This window comes from Neophocaena asiaeorientalis, unplaced genomic scaffold (assembly GCF_003031525.2).
Source record: "Neophocaena asiaeorientalis asiaeorientalis breed wild unplaced genomic scaffold, Neophocaena_asiaeorientalis_V1.1 scaffold183, whole genome shotgun sequence".
Lineage (NCBI taxonomy): Eukaryota > Metazoa > Chordata > Mammalia > Artiodactyla > Phocoenidae > Neophocaena > Neophocaena asiaeorientalis.
The window spans coordinates 1,274,734-1,299,395 of NW_020175199.1; the positions used below are offsets into that span (position 1 = coordinate 1,274,734).

The 24,662-nt window shown below is 36.6% G+C and overlaps 1 protein-coding gene across 1 annotated transcript in view; it reads left to right on the plus strand.

Annotated features, from left to right (window-relative positions):
• The first annotated feature begins 1,690 nt into the window (after positions 1-1,690).
• Positions 1,691-24,662, plus strand: part of RTKN2 (rhotekin 2) — a 77,106-nt gene continuing 54,134 nt past the window's right edge. The window contains exons 1-3 of the mRNA XM_024765244.1: positions 1,691-1,937; positions 8,386-8,582; positions 24,328-24,386. Coding sequence (XP_024621012.1) covers positions 1,878-1,937; positions 8,386-8,582; positions 24,328-24,386 — 316 coding nt within the window. The 5' untranslated portion in view covers positions 1,691-1,877. The remainder of the gene's footprint in view (positions 1,938-8,385; positions 8,583-24,327; positions 24,387-24,662) is intronic.

Below are 24,662 nucleotides of genomic sequence, written 5' to 3' on the forward strand. Positions count from 1 at the left end.
TAAGCATGAGAGAGAGGTGTGCATAAGGGGAGAAGGGTACCTAATGACTCTAGAATTCAGGTCTGTGTTTGGAGAGAATGAGTTGAACTCTGTATTGGTAGTTTTGAACTCTACATATTTTATAGTTGTGTGTAAGGATATGGGTCATCCCTAATGACCCATACATTCCTAATGTAAGGGGAGAGCCATTCTTAGATGGGCAGCTTCTAGTGTCACTTGGTCCAGGGCCTTGAAGAGGCAAACTACCCTTTTGAGAGAAAGGGCATTCTTTACATTTTCACAAATTCATCTCCAAACTAACTGGTTTAAAAAAGTCTTGTGGATAATGTGACCACATAACTTAATATCCACTTTGCCTAGGACAAGACAAGATTTGTGGGACATTGGGACGACAGACCCAAACAAAGACTGTCTCAGGCAAATAAACAGTCACTTTATATATGGAATGAAAAGTGACCTAGGCCTTTATGAGGTGAGCTGGGATGGTTGATTTGATAGATTCTACCCTCAGGAGAAAAAATTGTCAGAAGCCAGAGACTTCTGTTGCCTTTTCAAGGGAAGGACTGTGGATATTTTTTGTTGTTGTTTTTAATAAATTTGTTTATTTATTTATTTTTGGCTGTGTTGGGTCTTTGTTGCTGTGTACAGGCTTTTTCTAGTTGTGGCGAGCGGGGGCTACTATTTGGTGTGGTGCGTGGTCTTCTCATTGCAGTGGCTTGTCTTGCGGAGCACAGGCTCCAGGCATGTGGGCTTCAGTAGTTGTGGCACATGGGCTCAGTAGTTGTGGCTCATGGGCTCTAGAACACAGGCTCAGCAGTTGTGGCGCACGGGTGTAGTTCCTCTGCAGCATGTGGGATCTTCCCCAACCAGGGCCCGAACCCATGTCCCCTGCATTGGCAGGCAGATTCTTAACCACTGCGCCACCAGGGAAGTCCAGGACTGTGGATTTTTAAAGAGTTTACAAAGGCCTGAAATCTTTGGCACTTCAAATCTGATTTTTAAAGATTCCATGCTTTGCCATTATATTTAATTCCCAATAATTAGTTTCCCATTATGATTAAAAGGGTCTTTATATTGGTCTTTAGTGACAGCAAGAAATGGGACTCTGGGGAAATGATACCTCATTCAGCTGTCACTTTGGATGTTGGTGGGGAAAGAGTAATGAAAGAGGTTTTTTGCAAGAAATAACAGACTACTCGGCTGGGGGGGAGGGGCATCTGGAATTACAAAGAAACACTGTGGACACAAGAAAAGGGCTTGTGAAATGCCTGACACGGTGTCTCACCAGCCTGATTAATAAAGCCATGATCTCTAAGTGACCCCGGGTGACAATCTGCGCTGTGTGTGAGTGATCGCTGAGGGCAGTGTCATTTGGTTCTCTGGGAGTGAGACCACGGGTTGTCTGTGGGAGGCCAGGGACTGCAGCCTTGGGTCAGCCCACCCCGAGCGCTTTGGAGGGCCTACGGTGGGATGCAGGCCGAAAGCTCCCTGCGCAAAAGGCTGGCCTTGAAAACCAGCAGCCGAAATCGTGCACCAGGTCAGGTGCTCTGAGTGACCAGTGCTTTCCCCACGACCCCGCCCACTCCTGTCTCAGGCCCGCCCACACCCCAAGCATTGCCTTAAGTCGGCCCACCGCTCCCTATTGTCCAGCAGGCACTGAGAACTCGGGTCTCCGCAACGTTCAGGCGTGGGCGGCGCGGGGCGCACCCACTGCGCGTGCGCGCGCCGGCTCGCAGGCCCCCTCGCCCCCTCTACGCCGGGACTTGGTACGGCCGGGACGTCCCGGCGGTTGGCGTCCTCCGCTGCTCCAGCCAGGGGCGGGCTTTTCAAATCTTACCTTTGGAAGAGTGGCGGCGGCACAGGCTGTGGCGCTGGTAATGGAGGGGCAGATCCTGAGGGGACCCGAGCTCCGCCCGGCGGGGCTTCCCGCTCAGCAGGTGAGTGAGGAAGGGAGCCGGCTTCAGGTCCTCAAGCGGTCGTTTTGCCTGGACGACGGGAAATTCCCCCCACACCACCGCCCATTCGCGTCTCGTATTCCGCCGTGGCCAGGAACAAAGAACTAGGCGACTGCACTTTTGAGGCCCTAATGGAGCTTGGAAATCTCCCCGTTCCCGTCTCCCCACTCACTCCCCCAATTTTCTTAGGGAGGAAACAGGCCCGGAATGGGGAAGCGGCGCCGGAGTCTCGAAGCGCGTTTTGGGGCGCACCTGTCCGCCGCCCCTCCTCCCAGGATTGGGACGCTTGTCTTTTTGCAAGGGTGGGTGACGCAGGGGGAATGGGAGCCCCGGGATATCCCGGAAGCCCACCCGAGGCCCGTGGAGGACACTTGGCTTATTACTAGATTTGACGCAAAGCACAATCACTGCAGGAGCTTTGTCTACACACAGTATAAACTTGGTGGAGAGGGGTGGAGAAGTAAACTGCAACCTCTGAACTCGAGAACAAGTTGGTCTGATAGTGGATTCTTTTTGAATTGGATAGGAGAGCAGTTTGGTGTTTGGTATTTATCCATGTAAAATGTGTGTTAGGAACCTTTCTACTTAATATAGTCCAACATTATTTCTTGGCCGTTATTAAAAGTTTATACTTTCCACTCTTAACCTTTAAAGAAAACTTAAAAGATGGGACTTAGAACTCTGATGTCTTTGAGCTGGATCTCCACTTCCAGTTTACTCTCCACCGTGTTTTCCCTATTTTTAAAGTAGATTAAACCATATGAAATTCCGAGTTTTGTAGGTCAAAATTGGTAGAATATTAACAATTTTGTATTGCCCCACCTATTACCTTTGCTTAGCAACCCATTTTCTTTTCTGTAAACCTTAGAACCCTCAGCAGATAGAAAATTGTTAGGAAGTCTCCATAATGCTGTGAAAAGGAAAGCAAGACCTTGAGTCGTTATGCAAAGAGGGCAGTAACTTTATCAGTAATTTATGCTGTGTTATGCCAGCATTTCCAAAAATTTCAAACATTTCGATGCAGAGTGTTTCTTTTCTGTTCTATCCTGTTATGTACTTTTGTTACCGATATTGGGGCCCGGCTGCTGGCTGCTCAAAAGCCAATAAAGAGGCAAGATTGGTGGAAAGGAGTTTGCTTTGTTTTGGATGCCGGCAAAGGCCGGGGTCGGGTGGTGGGGTGCGGTGTTGGACTTCTGTCCAAAGGCTGACTCTGCCCCGCTGACAACCTCTGGACATGAGCTTCTGTAGACAGAGGGAGGGGCCACATGTGGAAACGGCACAGCCAGCTCTGACAGCCGTCTTGAAATTGGTCTTGCAGTGGTCTGACCAGCGTCGTCGTGATTATTTTAAGCACAGTTAACCTTCAGTTCCAGGGTTGGTTTGTTCCCATTTCTTTGAGGCTAGTTCTCGGATTCTGGCAGCTTATGTCTCGGCGCAGTCTGGTCGCCATGTAGTTAACGTCCACCTGCTGGGGGTTTCAGTACCTATCAGACAGCTCCCAGGATGTGGCTCAGAATATTACCTATAGCCCTTGAGAAGGAACTGAAGGCCCTCGACTTGGCTTACTGACTAAATTATTATTGTTTTGTCCCATCTGACTGCTTTTCTTTGCTTCTGCATGTTCTCACTTGTCTGATTAAACTTATCGTTTGACTCAAGTTTTTCCACGGGCAAAAAGGCAGGCTGCGGACATGGGGGGCAAGGACCACAGGGTCCTGCTCTGTTTCCCTTTGATTGTACTAATTATTTTTTTAAATTTGATTTCTAGTGAATTGGTGATCTTGAGGTTCTTGCACTTACCATGTAGGTGTTGGTGAGGCCGATCAAGTATATTTCTTGAGCTGTGTGCACCAGTAAATGTTTTTGTATGGTACAAAAGAGATAAGAGGATAAGGTCATAAAAGAAGTTTAGCTACATGGAATGAAAAGAAATATTTAAATATACGTAAAGGCTGGATTATTTACATGTAGGAAAGTACGTTACTTAACGATTCTTAGGCAGCAACAAATTAAAATAATTGAGTTGTGGAATTCCTTCTGTTTGGATCTTGGAGAAAAATTGCAAAATAGTAATAGGTTTTAACCTAACAGGAATATTGAGGGTCAGTAAGAGAATTTTATACTTGACTAACACTGACTCTTTGTGTTTCCTTTGATCCTAACGAACCTGCCGTCATATAGGGATAGCACCAAAGATTTTGAGATGGTCACTCACTAGTGTAATACCTTTACTCAAACCTTGGAGTCATCTGTGACTACTCACAGCATAGAATATTGGCTTTGGAGTCAGATTAAGGTAAAATCCAACTCTGTTGTGCAGCCTTGAATAAGTTACCTGTCTTTTCTAAGTTGCAGTTTCTGCAGTTGAAGAATGGTAAACTGCTTATCACAGAAATTTGTTGGAATTTGAGAACCTCTTTAAAGTACTTACCACAGTACCTAGCACTCATACATGCTTGAGAGATGACTTATTTTTGTTATTATCTTTTGTCCCATTCATCTGAATAGTTGGCATAGCCACCTACCTTTTCTTACAAATGTTTAAGCTTTTGAAATTTTTATAAAAATAAAATTTGAGAAATAATATTTTCTCATTGCAGAAAAGTAAACATAGAAACATGAATTTAAGAATTCTTTCTCCAATTCCATTCCCCAGAATGAGCACTGTTAACAACTTCTAGACTTTTCTCTGTATGTAAACAACTCTTAAAATACACAAAATTTCTTTTGGAAAGAATGTATACTGTATATACTCTTCTGCAATCTTTTTCATCTTGCTCTTTTAGCTAACATGGTTTAACTATACCCATTAGTTGGGTGATAGTTTCTATCTGGATTACTACAGTTTTCTTACCAGCAGCCCAACTTCTTTTGTTTTTTTTCTTTTTTTTAGTCAGTGCCTAATTCCAACACTAAAGTCATTTTCTTTGTACTTCCTTTGTGCCCTTCTAGCTCTTAAAATCTAGTATATTTCCATTTTCTACATTATCTAAGTTTGCACATTTAAGTCATCTGTTTCATTCTTAGCCTTGCCCTATCCATTTATTTTTACCTGCCTGACTTTAAATACCTACGAGATAAGGCTTCTCTTTGACCTGATAGCAAGCCCTTATTTAGAAAATTGAAGAAGCAATAACAAAAGGAAGGCTCTCTCCCCATTCTCCGCTCTTCTTGGAGGCTTGAATTCACACACTTCTAAGAGGGATGCATACAGGGAAACATGCTTTTGTCCCGGGCCCTAGTCAGTCTTGACTCTGCCATTATGGTTGAGGCAGTGGTGATTTTCGCTCCCTACTCTTCCTCTTTGAGGTCAGTAAGCATCACCATTGAATGCCACCCTCATTACATGATCATTGTTCTCTCTGTGGTTCGCACTAGACATCACTCCTAGCCTAGGAGCACTTTGTACCCCTTTGTAACTTAAAACAAATCCTTTGACTCCATTATGTTTTTCTTGGCTAGAGTAGTTTGCTTGACCAGAGATGTTTTCTCTGCATGTAAAGTATAGATGTGTACTATATATTATAGTATATACTATACTAAAAGAACTTGTATGGAGAACACAAAACTGGCGAATACAATGGTCCATTTTTTCACCCTGAATGTGTTAAAAAAAGAAACTAGCACAACATTTTAAATCAACTATACTCCAATAAAAAAAATGCATACACTTAATTTATCCATCTTCTGTCAGCCCTCCCAGATCCACATCCACTCACTGTAGAGCAGGGGAGGTAAGGTCATAGTTTACTAAGTATGTTCATTTGGCTGGGTTAGGGATCAGCAAACCACTTCTGTAAAAGGACAAATAGTAAATATTTTCAGCTTTGTGGGCCACACAGTCTCTTTTGAAATTATTCAGCTCTGCCTTTGTAGCTTGAAAGTAGCCATAGACAACACAAATGGTCATGACTGTGCTCCAGTACAACTTTATTTACAAAAACAGGTACTGGCCAGGCTATAGTTTGCTGCCCACTGCTCTAAAGGACAGAATTCTAATATAATATCTGCTAGCTATATCTCATTTCCTTACTGAATATTTAATCTTAAAAATACTGTAATTTTTTTTAAACCCTGACTTTACATTTCCTTTCTCCACTATATCTCATGCCTCTCTACTTTTATGAAGTCTTTATCAATAAGTGAAGAAAGACAATCTTCATTTACCAGATGGAAACCTTTAGAAGTCCGAACTGATTCCTTAGTGTTGTCTCTGGCCACCTACTGGTTTCTAAAGGTTGTTGCAACTTTCCAGATGGCTGGGGAATTTCAAGTAGTGCAGCCCTGGTTCTCTGCTGTGGCTGTGCACTGAATCACCAGAGGAGCTTTAAATAAAAGTGCAGGTTCCACCTCCAGAGATCCTAATTGTTTTGGGGTAGGTCATAAGCTTAGGTACTTTTGTAAGGCCCTTCCTCTCTGCCTGAGGTGATTCTAATGTGCAGCCAGCTTTAAGAAGGACTGTGCTAGTCCTTCAACTGGCTGCCTGACTGTAGTATTTAAACTGGCTGCCTGACTGTAGTATTTAAAAAGCAAACTTGAATTTAATGGCACCAGATGGTATTCGTTTATATTTGAGTTGTGGGGTAAAGTTGTTCATCCCACTTTCAAGTTTCTCCCTAAGTAGACTCTCCAATGCTAACCCGCCTGCCAGAGTTTATTTCTATAGACATATGGGTCACATAGATAATTCTTATAATTGATTACTAATTACATTAAAGAAGAATTTACTTTGGGACTGACAAGTCATAAAAAGATGAGATGGAGTTGTTGAAATTCAGTCATGTGTAAAGAAGGAAAAGCAGCAAATGACTACATTTATATAGTACATCAGTTTTGAGTTATACTACAAAAGAAGGTTTTTCTGTGGCGATTACATGATGTAATTACAGGAGGTAATTAAACAGATCTGTTTTCTGCGTGTGAATAGCACATTTGATTGATTTGGATAATCAAGTTAAATCATCTGCAGTTTTTCTTTTTGGGTAATCATAGACTATTGCTCTAACTTTCAGCTTTTCTTTTTGAAAAGATTGTCCTTTCAATATCTGGAAATTTTGTTATTAGATTCATTCAGATTTTTGATATAAATTTTATTCCAGTTAAAAGGTAAACTATAGCGTTCATTTTTTGTTTTTTCTAACCGCAGAAGCTAGGATGATCTCTTCATTTTTAGAAATAGACATACTGAAGCATTATTACATGTTTGTAGTATATTAAAGAGTATCTAGTGATTTATAGTTTTTAAAAAGTCACTGAATTTAAATCAGAACAATACATTTCAGTTTATAGAATTTTGATGTTACATATGAAACTTGTTTATAGAGCCAGGCCATTTTAAGATCATTGTACAGAATGAAAGACTTTCAGAACTAAAATGATTTAGTAGTTTCATGGTGACTCTTAAAACTAAAATAAATATATCCAAAAACTGTGTTCTAAATCTCTGTTCCAGGTAGCTAAAGCTTCTGACATTTTCTTAGCATAGTTCTTTCACTCTCTTGCTTCTGAGATTTTATTTACATTGCTTACCCTAACAAATAGCCTGTTACCTCTCTGCTGTTAAACCTTAGTTCCTTTATTCAGCATCTGTTCTTTTAGAAAGTTTTTCCTTGGTTAATTTAGTGTCATCAGTTACATCTTGCCATCTCACAGTGCAACTTACACAATACATGCATGTGCTGTATTGTTCACATTGGTTATTATATTCTTGTATTAGTTTCCTGAGGCTGCCATAACAAATTACCAAAACTGAGTGGCTTAAAACAACAGAAATTTGTTCTCTCTGAGTTTTGGAGTCCAGAAGTCTGAAATCAGGGTACCTGCAGGGCCATGTTCCTGCTGAAGGGACTAGAGAAGAATCTGTCCTTGCCTTTTCCAGCTTCTGGTGGTTGCTGGCAATACTTGGTGTTCCGTGGCTTGTAGACTCATTACTCCAGTCTCTGCCTTCATCTTCACATGGAGTTCTCTATGTATCCCTCTGTGTCTTCACTTGGCTTTCCTATGAGGCCAACAGTCATTGGATTTAGGGCCCGCACTAATCCAGTATGACCTCATCTTAACTAATTACATCTGCAAAAGTATGTCCAAATAAGGTTACATTCTAAGGTTCTGGGAGGACAGGAATATGTGGGGGACACTATTCAACCTTGTACAGTTACAGTAAGAATATATATTATTTCTCACCTTTGTTTCTGTTCTGTTTATCTAGTAGATTGTAAAGACTTCCTAATAAAGCAAGAAATTAAGATTTTGCACAGAGCCTTTAAAAGATTTTATACTAGAATACACTAAAACTTTGTTACTTTCCCAATGTATTATAAAATTATAATACTAGATAGTACATTTTCCATCTATTAGGGGTAAAAAGAAATGTTATAATTTTGGGTTTTGCTACCTTTTAAAAATGCTTTTTCTCTCTCTCTTTTTTAAGGACTGCAGCATTCAAGAAAAAATACATTTAGAAATTCGAATACGAGAAGGGGTATGGAAACTCCTTTCTCTGAGCACTCAGAAAGACCAGATTTTGCATGCAGTTAAGAATCTCATGGTGTGCAATGCTCGAATAATGGCCTACACATTGGAGCTGCAGAAATTAGAAGAGCAGATTGCAAATCAAATTGGAAGATGGTTAGTGACATTGTTTACCTATGGCTTTTAATGTACTTAAATATTTACATTAAAAACACCATATAGGGCTTGCCTGGTGGCGCAGTGGTTGAGAGTCTGCCTGCCGATGCAGGAGACACGGGTTTGTGCCCTGGTCCGGGAAGATCCCACATGCCGCGGAGCAGCTGGGCCCATGAGCCATGGCCGCTGAGCCCGCGCGTCCGGAGCCTGTGTTCCGCAAGGGGAGAGGCCACAACAGTGAGAGGCCCGCATATCGCAAAAAAACCCCCAAAAAACGAAAAAAACAACACCGTATAATTTAACCTGAAATGTCAAATCACCAAAGCTTTTAAAAAATACACTGAAGTAGCCTCTGATATCATAAACATTTTTAAGTAGGGCTCAGAGTAAACTTACTATTAAGGCAGCAGTTTTTACTGGCCAGTTTTGTTGTGTTCAGTACTTCCAGATTGTAAAATAAAGTGGTTAAGAAGCAAGGAGTGAGGAAATATTTTAAGAAGAAGGACTAAGACTGATATCTGAGTGTATAGAAATGTAAATTAAAAAAAAAAAAACTAATTGCTTAAAAATAAACTGACAGAAAGATACTAGCTGAGAGTAATGGAAACTTAGAAATTGAAATGAGTGGGCAGCAAAATTAAAGATATAAATGGAATTAAAGCTATGAATGGGATTAAAGCTATGAATAGACTTAACGATATGAATGGAAGGGAACTTAAAAATCTGCTAACACATTCCTTTCATATGTTGAGTGTAAGTTCCAGAGAGGCAAGTGACTTACTCAAGGACACTTGAGTGACACTAGTGACGCTAGAACACTAGTGAGTGTTCTAACTAGTGACAGAAGCTAATGAGAGGTTACTTACCATTTGCTAAGTAACTTCTGGTCCTTGTTCTCTCTGTCACTACATGCTGCCTTTTTGGATCAGGTCTGGATTTTGTGTATGAAATTTACATCCTATCCTATTTACAATGCCAAGTCTTATTTGGACCTTAGGATTGACTCGATTTAGTGGCTAGATATTGGTTTCCTTTTTAATATAAATGGTTTCACATTATCCATTGTTGATCGGTCTTAAAGCTGTAACACTAACTAAAAGTTTCTTTTTAGACATTAATGGCCATTGATTGGGCTGTTCATGGTACACCTCCATGAAATTCTTGCAAAGTAAGGTAAAAACACAGGTCAGAGAAAGATTTTTGTAAAAATAGAATATTGATGAAATCGTATAATAAACACTTATGTACGAAGTGGCTAATATTTATTAGCTTTATTCCCTTGGGATAGCTATTTACTCTCTTTGTGCCTTATTTCCTTCATTACAGTTGACATAATAATATTTACATTTTGAAAATTAAGATGATATATATTAAAAACCTAATAATACCTTTTATGTAATTAGTACTCAACGTATGTCAAACAATTTTCACTATTATTTATCCCTGGCATTATAAAATGAAATTATTCCAGTATCATAATCCAGGAAAATACTTTTCAGATACACATACACTGGACTAAGTCAGTGCTTCACCAGCTGTGTCAAATATATTACTTAGAGTAGATGATTTTGTATCACAAGATATGCAAAGCCAAGGAATAAATATGGCATATCTTTTTATAGCATGAATTTTTAAGATAAAGCATGAGGAATTTAGGATTGGGGCATGGTTTTGGATTATGCTACTCATCGGGATACATGTTCCTTCTCCCCAGCCTTTATAACAATATGTTGTCAAGGGGTGGGACTGTTTAAGTGGAAGAATTTTAGAAGCACTGGTTTAAGTACAGTGTGGGACTAAACACTCAATATTATATCATTTCTCACAGTTATATGGAATGCTCCTCTGGGAATCATGTCTACCCTTCATATTCATGTTCTTTAAGTATTTATAATGAATTGTGAACTGGGCCATTTTCTTTAACAACTTTCCTGAAGTTGCTGATTTGGAAAAATGTTAAATAAGCTTAATTCCTGTTGGATTTTTATAACAAAGATAAGAAAAAATATCTGGGACTCTCAACTGAAGATGTGTACAATTTTCAGTTTCTTTACTGATTATCTTTGATAGATGAAAATAGCTTTGATGCTATATTTGTTTTATATTTGAACATTTATATTTGTTCATCACTTCTTGCCTCCATTAATTATTGAATTATTTCTTTAAAAATCTGAATATTCTATATGAATTATTTTGTTTACAACTTCATTTTGTTATGTGCAGATATAACCTGAGGTTACAAACGTAACTGGAAATTATAGTACTTTCCTTCTTACTATATAAAAATGATCTAAAGATAAAAGAGAATCCATGATAGTTTTTTTAGTTGCTTGAAGAAAGTTATGTAAATTATGCCATTTGATTAGTCAATCCAATATTTATTGAATATCTACTACTTGTAGAACACTTATTTAGTATTGTGCTACTGTATCCAAATTCAAAGAACAGAATTTGTCGAAATGTGAGTATATTTGTATATTCAGCAGTCAAATACCTTACCTTTAGAGACTCAGTAGTCTGTTCCTTAGCTTGGTTTTGATGGTCTTTAAGATAGAAAAGTGCTCCACTTTTACTTTGCTACCAGAATTAAAATAGCATTTTAACGAGTCTCCTACCTACCACTAGTCTTCCTTCTCTAAAATTTTATGATAAAATGTAAAAAAAAATTAATACAGACAATACATCTAGACTCTTTCAAAGAAGAATCAAATCAGTATGAAATGGTAGAATCGAGAAAGGTCTAATGGAAGAATTGGGTCTGAATCTTCCAGATCATAAAGGATGGGTAGTGTTTGGTTTGTTGAGTAGAAAGAAAGCAGATTAAAAGTAAGAAAAATAGCAAAACAAAAGCTTAGGGTGAAAAATGAGCATGAATTCAAGAACATTGAAGAGATGTGTTTGGTTGAGGCTGAAGATCAAGCCAAAGTTGAAAAGGACGTGGGTAGCAAAATTCAAGAAAGTTTACAATGACATCAGGTTAACTGGTATTAACTGATAGCCTTTCAAGGTGCCAGATACTGTGCTAGGGTTTCACAAATACCACATCACAAACTGAGAGAGGTATAAACCTCTTTATTAAAGATTTGGGAACAGGAAATTGGAAAATATTAGATAACTGTTTCAAAGGGCACACAGTGACTCTGTGACTAGGATGTGAACCCAAACGACTTAAAAGCCTGAGCCTTGCTTAACCCTCCCCAGAGAAGCCCATGTATTTTGTACTACCCCAAGCTGCCCTGTTAAGTTGTTATAGAGCTTTACATTTATTTCATTATTTATCTTTTACCATTTTATTTTCAGTAAGAAAGAGGCATGATAAAACAGGTGTTTAGGAAGGTTATCTGGCAGTAGAGTATTGAAAAGGATGGTGAGACAAAATAATTGAAATAATAAATTTTTAGGGAAAATATTTAAGAACAGGCAGATAGAGAAGTGATCAGATAAGTAACTTTTGATGAGATAAAAACTAGTGCATGAGTTTTGGGTTTTTTTAATAGATATTTACTCAAGGTCCTCTTGATACAGTAACAACCATTCTGCAAACAGTTTCACTTATTTCTCAATTTATTATGAGTTTATTAAAGTAAGCAAATAGTCTTACTTCATTTTACAGCCTGTTTAAACTGGGGTTCCAGGAAAGAGTTAAGCCCTAATGCCCCAAGACATGCATTGTATACAATGACTTAACTTCCGTGTATTTAGAATAGTACTAGTTTGGTACCATTCTTGGGAGAATTGAGAAAATAGTCATTCTCTGGTTTAGTTGAGGAACCCCACTTGAGAAATCAGTGATATAGTCATATCATTTATTCTTTTTTTAACCACCTATCTGAGAATATTGGTAATTGGTTAAATGTTCCATTACCATAATGTTCTAATAATGTAACAGAAGCTTTGTTCTCCTTAAATGTATGTAATTATGAAACACCTTCTGGTATACTATCTATTTTTTACATCTAAATATGCGAACGATACCCAGGTTTGTGTAAAATTCATAATAGAGTTGTGTAAAATTCATAATTATGAAACACCTTCTGGTATACTATTTTACATCTAAATATGCGAAAGATACCCAGGTTTGTGTAAAATTCATAATAGAGTCAGGGTGACTCAAAAAAAAGTAGAATATGGAAAGTTTTCTAGGTTGAGTAGACAGTAGCTAGTGAGGGTATGGAGTGGAGCACGGACAGCTGACTGCCTTATTAGTTCAAAGGGTAGGATTACTTGGTTACAGCAGTCTGTCAATATGCCAGTCTTTTAAGTGGTAAGCGAGACTATCTCCCTGCCTTTTCTCTGCATGTTATAGCCATATATACCTACTTAAAAGACTTGCTTATATTGGTCCACTTCTTAAAAAACAGCTAATGGTTTCCATTTACTAAAATTCCTTAGGTAGGCATCGCATTCCAGGATCTTCGTGGTCTGATCTCAAACTACTTTCATAGTAGTTTACAAATTAGTTCTTAACTTTCTACTTTACAGATTTATTTCAGCCAAATGCTTGATCTGTATCCCCAAAACAGTTCTTGAATTTTTCTGTCTCCAGTGCTTTTGCTTATACCGAAGTGCCCTATCTTCCATTCCCATTTCATAAGACCTCTTTTGCTCTGCAATACCCTACTTGCATCATCAAAGTTTCCCTTGAAATTGTATTCAGAAAAAGATCACTTCTTCCTTTATGCTCATAGTAAGGACTCAAAAAATGATTATTTGCCTCCTTTTAGTTCTAGTAGCATCTGAACCATGAATATCTCACTGTAGTATACTATATTCTATATTCCATTTATGAGCATGTATTATCAATTAAAGTATAAACTTTTAGGGGCAGGGACAATGTTGGTTCTTACTTATTAGATGAAGAAATAGAGATGATATCACCACTCATTTCATACGGTCATTTTTGAGGATTTAGTGCCTGGAGCTTGGAGGCAACTCAACTAATGTTGATTCTTTTCTCTTTCTTCTTTGTATCCCCAGAACACCTAACAGTGCTATATAACTATTTAAGAGCAATATAATTTGTGCTTCATAACGTTTTGCCTCCTCCTCCCTTCCATGTGTATCATGAGCAAATAGGGCTTATAATTTAATAACAGTTAATTATATGGCAGTTACTCATTTTTCTTCTTGTTACTTTCTTCCATGTTCTTAGGTTCTTCCTGTTTTTATTGGCCTCTGTGCTTGACATGTTCCAGATTATCATTTACTATTTTCTACTTCGTTCACTTTTTTAAAACCAACTTTTTATTATGAAATTTCATATGTAAAAAGTTTAAGAATAGTATAGACATCATGTATATTCTCCACCTGGAAGGACCAGTTAATAGTTTGCCATATATGTTCATCCACTCTCCTTCTCTATCTTGGTACTCATACACACAGACACATACTCACACACATATGCATGCATGCATGTACACACATACACATTTTTTCTTTTTCTGTGTTGAACCATTTGAAAATAACTTGCAGACAACATGGCATGTATATCTCAGTAGTTCAGCGTATATCTTCTAAAAACAAGAACATTCTCCTATATAACCAAAATATGGTTATCATATATAAAATATTGACAGTAATTGCGTAATCGTCCACTAATATTCAGTCCATATTCAATTTTACCTAGTTGTCAAAAGAAAATTCTTTATAGTTCCTTTTCCAAAACCAGAATTCAGTCAAGATTCATTTGGTTATGTTTCTTTAATCATTTTACCTTTATCTAAAAACTCCTTGCCATTGATGCTTTGAAGAGTCTAGACTTTAAAAAATATCCTTTAAAAATACTCTGCACTATATATTTGTCTATTTAGGGGAGGGAAGAATTTCTGCTCTAACCCTCTTGGTTCTTTTGACTGGTCTAATAATTAAATAGGTACAAGACATTAATAGGAGAAAAACAAATTTAATTTCGTACATATGGTGGTCCCATAGGTATAAGACTCAAGAGGTGACCAAAGCATGTTGTTTATACACCCTTTTAGACAAAGAGTAAATTATTTGTGAAGATTTGACAAAACGAAAGGGTTTGGGCTTGGAGTAGCAAATTAATGAAGAAGTAATGAAGTTTGTTTATACAGCTTCCTCTGCCCCAAACTCTGTATCTCTGGTAATAAGGATGCCCTCCATCCTCCAGCATAGGGAGGATATCTTCCCATGGGAGCTTTGTTTCCTGCTTTCAGGGGAACAAAGGAGGATTAGGGTGTTCTTCTTGCATGGGCTGTTTCTCAAGTGACTTGATTTCATTTTATTTTTAATAAATTTATTTATTTATTTATTTTTGGCTGTGTTGGGTCTTTGTTGCTGCACGTGGGCTTTCTTTAGTTGCGGCAAGCAGGGGCTATTCTTCATTGTGGTGCACTGGCTTCTCATTGCGGTGGCTTCTCTTGTTGTGGAGCACAGGCTGCAGGCACGTGGGCTTCAGTAGTTGTGGCTCGCGGGCTCAGTAGTTGTGGCTCACGGGCTTAGTTGCACCGCGGCATGTGGGATCTTCCCGGACCAGGACTCGAGCCCGTGTCCCCTGCATTGGCAGGAGGATTCTTTACCACTGCACCACCAGGAAAGTCCTCTCAAGTGACTTTAATTCAAAATAGTCAACATTCCACTTTGGCATATTTTGGGGTGGCCTCCCACAAACCCCATCATCTAATTGTTTCTTTTGGTATTATTGAACCGTTTCTCACATTCCCTGTTTTTGCTGTAACTGGAAGTTGGATCAGACTTAATCAGACTCAGGTTAAACATTTTTTTTGCAAGAATTTTTCTTGGTTAGGTTGGGTACTGTATATGCTGCCAGTGTGGTACGATGTGATATTTGTTTTTACCGCTCTAAATGATGCTGAGTTTGATCCCTTGGTTTAGATGGCGGTTGCCACATTTCTCTGTGATATAATGGTTTTCCCTTTGCAATTCATAAGTAACCTTTGGGCTATTACATTGGGGCTGGGAGAATATTCTGTTATCCAACAAGCTTTCACTTAATGACTGTATCCATTTATGATCCTTGCCTAAATTATTAGGGCTTTACAAGACAGTGATTATCTAATTCTATTATTTTTTTCTATACTTTTTAGCTAATATTCTTCTGTAAGGAAGGCCATTCCTCTTCTTTCTGGATTTTTATTTATTCAATGTTTTATCATTTATAGTCATTAATCATTTTGATAGATTAAATTTTCCTAATTTTGTTCAGTGGAAGTTCCGTCAAACTGGCTTCTTTTTTCTTTTGACCTGCTTCTGTATAAGTCTTTAAGAGCTTTCTTACTTTCTGGCCCAAAAGGTGACCCAGGTTTGCCTTGTATTTTCTGTGCCTTAGACCTAGAGTCGGCCATTTCTCTAATGACTCCTGATTCCCTTTAATGGTGAATAGTACTTTGAAACCAAGATGTGGGCACTAGGTGTGCTCATTGTTATTAGGGATCACTTCTTTTAGGTCTTGAAAAGGACATAGCTATGGGAAAGACTTTTTTAAAAATCATGAGTTTATATTGATATTTATAGGCTTTGTTTTCTTGAATTACTTTATATTTGTATCTCTTTCTCTTATGCTGAAAATCTTAATTGCTAACCAACAGTAATATATTTCCTTATTTGTTTTATATGTTTCTTATTTGTTTTATACTATGATTATATAAAATAGTTTCATAATTATAGTACCAATATGATTGCTGACATAAACCCACCTGGGCAAGTTCAAGATGTCCTTGTAGTTCTTTTCCAACATACAGAAATTATGGAAACTTTCCAATATACAGAAAAGTTGAAAGAATTGTACAGTGAAGACTGATATATCCATCACCTAGAGTCTGCAGTTAATATTTTACTATATTTATTTTATCCTATATCCTTTTATTTATCTGTCAATTCATCTTATTTTTTATGATGCAGTTCAAAGAAAGTTCCGTTTTGTGAGTGTGTGTGTGTGTGTATACATACATTCTTGTGGATAAAGGGTTTAGGAGACTATGTTTAAAAGTTACTTAAAATGATCTTTTTCTCTCTGTATGGTTATGTTATCAGTTTCATAAACAGTCATTTGTTACTTGTGTCAGTTTGGGGTTGCCTTTTTTTCCCTCTTTGAATAAATCATGCTTTCTGGATATGTTGTATTTCTTTTTCCCCAAAGCTGGATTAGTAGTACCTGCCTCTGTCCCCACTTCAAGAGGCAGCCACTGTTCTGCTTTTTTTCCCCCCACCATATGTTTTGCCTGTTCTAGAGCTTAATACAAATGGAATTGTCCAGTGTGTACCCTATCCTTTTCATCAGCATAATACTTTTGAGATTCTTCAGGTAGCTAGCGTGTATCAGTGATTTGTTCCTCTTTATTGGTAAGTAATATTTCACTGTATGAATATACCACGGTGCCACTTCTTTCCTCTGGGGTTGACTTTTCTCTAATTTCTTCCTGGTTTTGGTTGCTTGCCAGTCCCTTCAGGTAGTTGTTTTTTAATAGTTTTTCCATATTTTATATTGTTTTCTATGGGAGAATTTCTCTGATATGAGCTATTCCAACATTACCAGAAGATAAATTCATTTTGTTGCATCTTGAGCAAATAAATTTTTAGTTTTTTCTACTTTATGAAATATTTTGAAATTCTCTTTCTGACTTAATATGGTCAATTTTCATGACTGTCATGGGCTTTTGAAGTTATATTTCATTTTTCAGAGTACGAAGTTTGATATGTATATATATATTTATATATATGCAAAAGATTTATGTTATTGATTATGTTTTTATCTTTTGACCGCTTGAACTATCTTTGACTGAAAGGGATAGGTTAAGATTTTTGTTATTAAGGTTTTGCTGTCTTACCCTTGTATATCCTGTACTTAATGTTTTATGAAACATTTGGTACTTTAGTACTTGTTATATATTTATTGCCAGTTGCAGCCTTTAGCATTATAAAAGTGTCCTTTTGTTGTTGTTGTCCTATAATGCTTTTGGATCTGAGTTCTACAGTTTCCTGAGAACAAGATCATATACCCTGATTTCTTATTGTTTGTATTTGTTTGGTGTATCTTTGCCCATCTCTTTAGTTTATTAGCCTTTGTGAATTGTTTGGTTGAAGGTGTGTTTCTTGTATTCATCCCAGAGTTCGGTTTTACATTATAAGCCTATCTGAAAATCCTTTTACTAGAGGAGTTAAGCATACTTACATATATATTACTGATATATTTGGTTTCAGCTTTGTCACATGTTCTTTTATGTTATGTTAACTTATGTGTATTATAATTATAGCTTGTCTTTTACCCTGTAGTCTGTTTTCTTTTTTTAAATATTAATTAATTTATTTTTGGCTGCGTTGGGTCTTCGTTGCTGTGCGTGGGCTTTCTGTAGTTGTGGCGAGCGGGGGTACTCTTTGTTGCGGTACATGGGCTCCTCATTGCAGTGGCTTCTCTTGTTGCGGAGCATGGGCCCTATCTAGGCACGTGGGCTTCAGTAGGTGTGGCTCGCAGGCTCTAGGGCGCAGGCTCAGTAGCTGTGACGCATGGGCTTAGTTGCTCCGTGGCATGTGGGGTCTTCGTGGACCAGGGCTTGAACCTGTGTCCTCTGCATTGGCAGACGGATTCTTAACCACTGTGCAACCAGGGAAGCCTGGTCTGTTTTCTTTATTTAATTTAAGAAGAGTTTTATTGTTCATAGAAGTTACTAGAACTTTATATTTAAAAACTATATACTGATAACTTTATAATGACCTTAGTTCTTTTTTCTTAGGCTTTTCCTATTTTGTTTTTCTGCTTTAAATGATATCATTTTGTTTCCACTTACTATTTTCTGTGTAGAAATCAATGAACTTACTCTATTTTCCCATGTCTTCCTTTTCTACCTTTCTTTTTTTTTTTTAGGGTTGTATTTCTCCTTTGGTAGGTGGATAGTGTTTACATACTAATCTTGTACTTGTAACTTCACCTTTGTTTTAGTCTTTGATCTGCAATTAAATATATATAATGTTCACTACCTGTCCTTTTGTTGTACTTTCCAAAATTATCTCTTGTTTAGAGGAAGCTCATGAGCTAGTAGATTCCACAACCTGAGTGCAGTTTTCTTCATTCTTGCATGTTTAAAGTGCTTTTCTTTAGTGTTGGTACCTAAAGTGCAGCTTGGCTGGATACAAAATCCTTGGCCAACACTTTCTTTCCTTGAGCTTCTTGAATACCTTGCTCCATTGTTGTCGTGTTATCAACAAATCTAATGTCTAATTTTTTTTCCTTTGTGGACTGATTTTTTTCCCTGTAAATGACTTGGTCTTTTTATCTGGAAGCTGAAAGATGTTTTCTTTATCTTAAAGGCTGGTAATTTTACTGGAATGTGACTACGGCTGAGCATTTTAGCTCATTTAGTGCCTTTTAAATATGTAGATTCAGTTCTTTTATTTTCAGGTTTTCCTGGAGTTAAAGCCTCCAGAAAACATTAATTCTGTCCTATCTCATTGTTTTATTTTTCTTATTTAAGGACTCCAGTTGCACACAAGTTGGATCTTCTTTGCCTGTCTTCTATGTCTTTCACTTTTTCTTTGATGTTTTTAAACTCTTTATTTTATTTTTGTTCTTTTGGTTCTTTGGGTTCTCATCCACTGTGTCCCTTAGTGTACTTTCAGTTTTATATTTTTGTCCTTGGGCACCTTGTATTTACTCTTCATTTTAGAGATGATTTTATTTTTTCCAGCTTCTTTCCTTGTTCTCTTATTTTTTTCCTTCTTTTTGCATTATTTACCTGCTCTTTATCCTTTACTAATGTGAGATGTTAGATTTCAGATTCATGGTTTCTCTCATATTTGCAATAGCTTACTTAGCTACACTTAATTCATTTTGGAGTATCGTGTTACCTTGTTTGTTATTCTATATTTTTTGGAAAGTTTTTGGTGGGGTATTTTTATCAGCTGAAGCATTCTGATTCTTTCTACTTTCACTTTATAATAGCTTTCTATGGGTGTTTGGATCCTTTTTTGTTGTTGTTCCTAATGAAACAAAATTAAATACGTAGGATGTAGCATTTTCCTGGGCCAAGTGATGGTGGTGGGGAGGGGGTTGGGTAAAAAGGCTCTCTTGGTTTCTTAGTTCAAGAGTGTTTTCTATTACTGGAACTATGAAAAGTAGTTTCTTTAATAAATGGTTCCTTTTGGGATGTTGGTTGGTTGGTTTTCTGATACTTTGATACTGGTTTGTTTCTTAGGGTTTTTAACTTAAGCTGCTTTCTCCTTCTTCTCCTCTTCCTCCTCCCCCTCCGTGTCCCTCTCCCCTTTTCCTCCTCCTCCCTTTTTTTTTCCATGGCCAAGTCTTCAAAGGATACCTCCCCTATTGCATGTCTGTCTTCTCCACAGGACTAACAACTTCTGAGCCAGAATTATTTTGGAGCCCCTACCAGTGCTGTGGTAGCAGTGGTTTTATATGCATTCTCTTTTCTTATGATCTTCTAGAGGAGATCATAAGTTGATCTTATTTGCATTTTGCAATACCAGACTCTTTACTTGTGTAAGGCCTCCAGGAACTGGTTTTGATGTTTTCAGTTGTCAATTTCCTCTCTTACATGTAAATTGAAGTTTGTGATAGTCTCTTTTCCAGTTATGCTGTCGGTGTGGGCTGTAGATGATTTTGCTTTCCTTGTTGACGTGAAACCTTTTGTAGGATTTCCTGGAGAGACTCTAGTTTAGGTGGCTACCATTATTTTACACAAACTGGAAAGTCATACTCTGATCACTTTAACAAATGATTTAGTACCTCTTCCACATAAGCTCCAGGTTCCACATAAGCTCCAAGTTAATACTGAAGCCAAAAACACAAACACGCACAAAGTAATCCTAGTATTTGTGTAGCATTTCTGAGAATGATTCAGAATACATTAAAAATATTATTGCATTCAGTAGCTGTGAGGTAAGTAGATACTTCCTGCATTTTACAGGTGAGGTTGCTGAGGCTAAGAGGTTAACAGCAACTCATTAACCAGTTATTGATGGATAAGAGTCACACCTAAGACTTTAGTCTAAATCTACTGCTTGCTCCACCAAAAAGACATATCCTATTTTACTTCATTTAGTATTCACTAAGTCTTTACTGAATGCCTTAGAATGTACTGAGCTGTATACCAGGCACTGGTGATTGAGCAGTGAACAGAATAGACAAAAAAATCCCTATTCTTGCAGAGCTTACATTTTAGCAATAATATTCTCCTCTGCCCCAACCCACTAGTCTGTCTCTTGCCTTAACTTCTTAAAACTGTATTTGGTTTTGTGAAAATAATACTAGTCAAAGACATTTATAGTACCTAATTTTAGGTATCATTCACCATAATTCTGATTTTAATAATGCCACAAAAACTAGTTTCTCATACTCCAATTGCCTGGTTTAATTGCTTATATACTACAATATAAACAAAAATAAAAATGTGGATTGCCAGTGAAAATTAGGTACTCCTGGTATTTCTACAATAAAACATGGTATAGTTAAGACATTAATTATTTTATTTTTTTAAACTTTATATTGTTTGGTGTCTGTTGAAAAGAGGTTGTTGTCTCAAGGTTTGAAGTAGAAAACTGGTCTTCCCAGCTTAACATAGTTATGAAGATATTAATTTTATACCACATAGTTTTAAGATGGTTTAAAAGTCCACATTAAGCATTTCTGTGTGTTTTAGTTTTCACTTATTTGCACGAGGTGAAGAATTTTATAACCTGCTTTGAAATAATAGAATAGTATTTAGAATTCTTCTAAATGCTTTGTTAATATAAAATTCTTTCATCATTGTGTTATTTCTCATTGTATCTTGTTAATTCTGGAAAAGAAATGCTATTTTAAATTCCCATATGGAACAATATAAAATAGGATAATATGTATTTACTTAACCAATTTTAATACAGATTTTTGAGCAACAAAGTGGCTGATTGGCACCCTCTGTTGGTCATTTTATTTACCTACAGGCAGAAATATAAGTTAATAAAACAAAGTTAAAAGTTTGTCTTATATATTTTTATCTCTATCTTTTAAATCACAAATCCTACCAAAATAATGCTCTAAACTGGGTTGATAAGAATAAGGTACAAAAAAAAAAGAATAAGGTACACTATTATTTAGCTGTGCTTTTGTTTGAATGATTTTGTGGTTATTTGCTTTTTCCTCAGACTGGCTCTCTAACTGTAGCATTTAGAATTGACATTAACATTGCAGATTTTAAAACAACTATTGATTTAACTGTAGCAAACTGTTAGCTACAGTAGCACATTATTAAACAGATAATGTTTAACAATTTATTGTCAACTTGGATTAATTAGAAAAACATCACATTTTAGCACCCTAAATAGCAGTTGAGTTATTTGAAATGAAAATAATTCAAGCTTCTGAAACATGAGTCTGGATTACTTTAGTTCATCTCTCAATTTTTTAAAGAAAGAATCATTCTGTAAGATTATATGGTTAATTGGATTTATATTATAATTTGATAATATTTGTATATAATAAGTTTGTTGACAGGTCCTGAAAATGCCTATGCAAGTAATTTTATACTTATAGGGGAGAAAGCTATATTCTGCCAGGTGGTTGAATAGTTTGGAGGGGCAAAGTTTTTTTGGTAAATATTCAGCAAGTTTGCTTTTGGTGATTCTAGTATTTTAGAATTTCACTTGTCTGCCAAAGCCTCAAGTTTAATCCAATTTAATAATGCCTAATGGATTTCAATTTTAACATAATTTATGACCTATTCCATAATACTCAAGTTACTCACTGTATTAGAGCTTCCTTGTATTTTTTCACTGAAATAAATATTTTAAGAATTTATATTATGCATTGCTCATATAGAACGTGTTTTTAGAAGTATTACAAATGTCAACCAACTGTATTTATATTGTATTTCTTGTACCAATTTGAGGAAATTGAGATTTGTGTTTGGTTTCTAGTGGGCCTTTCAGTATATTATTTTCACCACAACATAGTAGACTATTCAATTGAATTTTTCACTCTGATGAATTAATAAGCCAGCTAAAATTCTCCAACGTGACAAACTGAACTTGAGTATAAAATACCGAACTTGACTCTTTTTAAAATTTATGATTCAACAAAGCATTATTTTGAAATAATGAGTACTTTTATTTTTCACTGAGTGAATTTCCTTTTAACTTAAATACCAATGTGACTATAAGGTAATTAGATAGGATCCTGAAAATTTATGGCTTTAAGTCTACAACATTACTTTAGTTACACCTAGTGCTTGATTCTGTAAATACCATATAAATGTCCCATATAAGCTTATCGACTTCAATACATCAGTAAATTCTTTTTGCTCCTTTGGAATATATTTCGCCTGTAATACTTATGTGCTTAATCCACTAAGAGAGTAAAAAAAGGTGGGATGATGTATTTTGTTTTCAAATTTGGATACATGATAATGAATATATTTGCAATCTTTTTAACAAGGCTACTGAAATGTGTTAAGATGTGTCACTCTCCTGCAACTTAGTTAGATACACTTCAAACTCCCACCCAATCTTTCTCCAAAAGCTCTTTTAGAATCAAAACAGTATTCAAATGAAAAGTTTCTATCTTACCACGTATTTGAAGTACCTAGTTAAATTAACTGGCAGTTAATTGGCTAACTAAATTAAATAGAGGCCAAAAAAGAGTGCAAAGAAGAATACTCCTGGATACATTGCTCTAGAAATGGAATGCTAATCTCTAAATGCAGGTTATTAGGAAATAGGATATTGGATAACTATTCAGAGATGGGATTGATTTGGTCTAATAGAAGATAACTATTTTGAAAAAAAAATTTTTTTAATATTTAAGTATTTATTTATTTGGTTGTGTCGGGTCTTAGTTGCAGCTCGTGGGCTCCTTAGTTGCAGCTCATGGGCTCCTTAGTTGCGGCTCACCAGCTTCTTAGTTGTGGTACATGGGCTCCTTAGTTGTGGCATGCAAACTCTTAGCTGTGGCATGCACGTGGGATCCAGTTCCCATACCAGGGATCGAACCCAGGCCCCCTGCATTGGGAGCGTGGAGTGTTAACCACTGCACCATCAGGGAAGTCCCTGAAAAAAATTTTTATGATAATAGTATAGTCTACAGTCAGAACTGGAAGTGTCTTATATCCCAAGAATTTCCTTTGAGACCTTTTCTATTGTCATGATAATGTTTTCCTCTCCACATTTTATTCTCTCTAGAGGGCTACTCCCTTCCTTTGCCAACTTAGTTCATTTATTGTTTCAGTGTATGCTTAGCTTTTTAGAACTTCAAGGAAATGAAATATGATATTACCACACATGAATATGTAGCAGAGAGTAATTTTTAAAATATTTGTTAGATTTTATAAGGATAAGATACTCTTGGGCAGCATGTTCATGGTTGGGAAGTTCATTAACTTTTTCAGGCAACTATAATCTGGTAAGCTAGAAATGTAATTTATGAAATGGTGATGCAAGGTATTATACTTCCTAGGACCTGTACAAATATTGCACATCTTGTTTTTAAATGTAAGAGGTCACAAAAGCCTTTCATTGTAGAGTAAGCCATTATATAATCATCAGGGAAGGTAAAGCTTGTATGAAAAAAATCAAAGATAATGGCTCTATATATTTCTTTTAAAGCCAGCTACTGTTGACAAAACATCATAAAGTTTGAGTCAAATAGTTTATGTTAACTGGAAGTCATTATTATTCAAGGATATGTTTATTTTTAATATTTAGGCATTTGTGAAAGTTCGTTAAAACAATTGCTTATTAGAGAAGATCCTTTTTTTCATTAGGGTATTTTTTCTTTTGACAGTGATGTGAATTTTGAAAGTAAAGCACGAACAGCATGTAAGGGAAAGATTGCCATATCAGGTATGCTATATTGGATCATTTTTCTATTGCTGAATAAATTCTATAAAGTAACTTCCTAGAGTTAGTGGGGCTTTTTAATTCCCTATGTCCATTTTCTTTTTTCATTTTATTTTGCATACCTCTATCAGAATATTTGTTCTAAAACACTGTTTTCATCATTATGCTCTACATTTGTGTAGAATTTTACAATTTGAGAAAACTGTTTCATGTATCTTACATATATTATGAAGTTTTTTCCTCACTGCAACACTGTGTAATAGATAGGGTAGTTCCCTT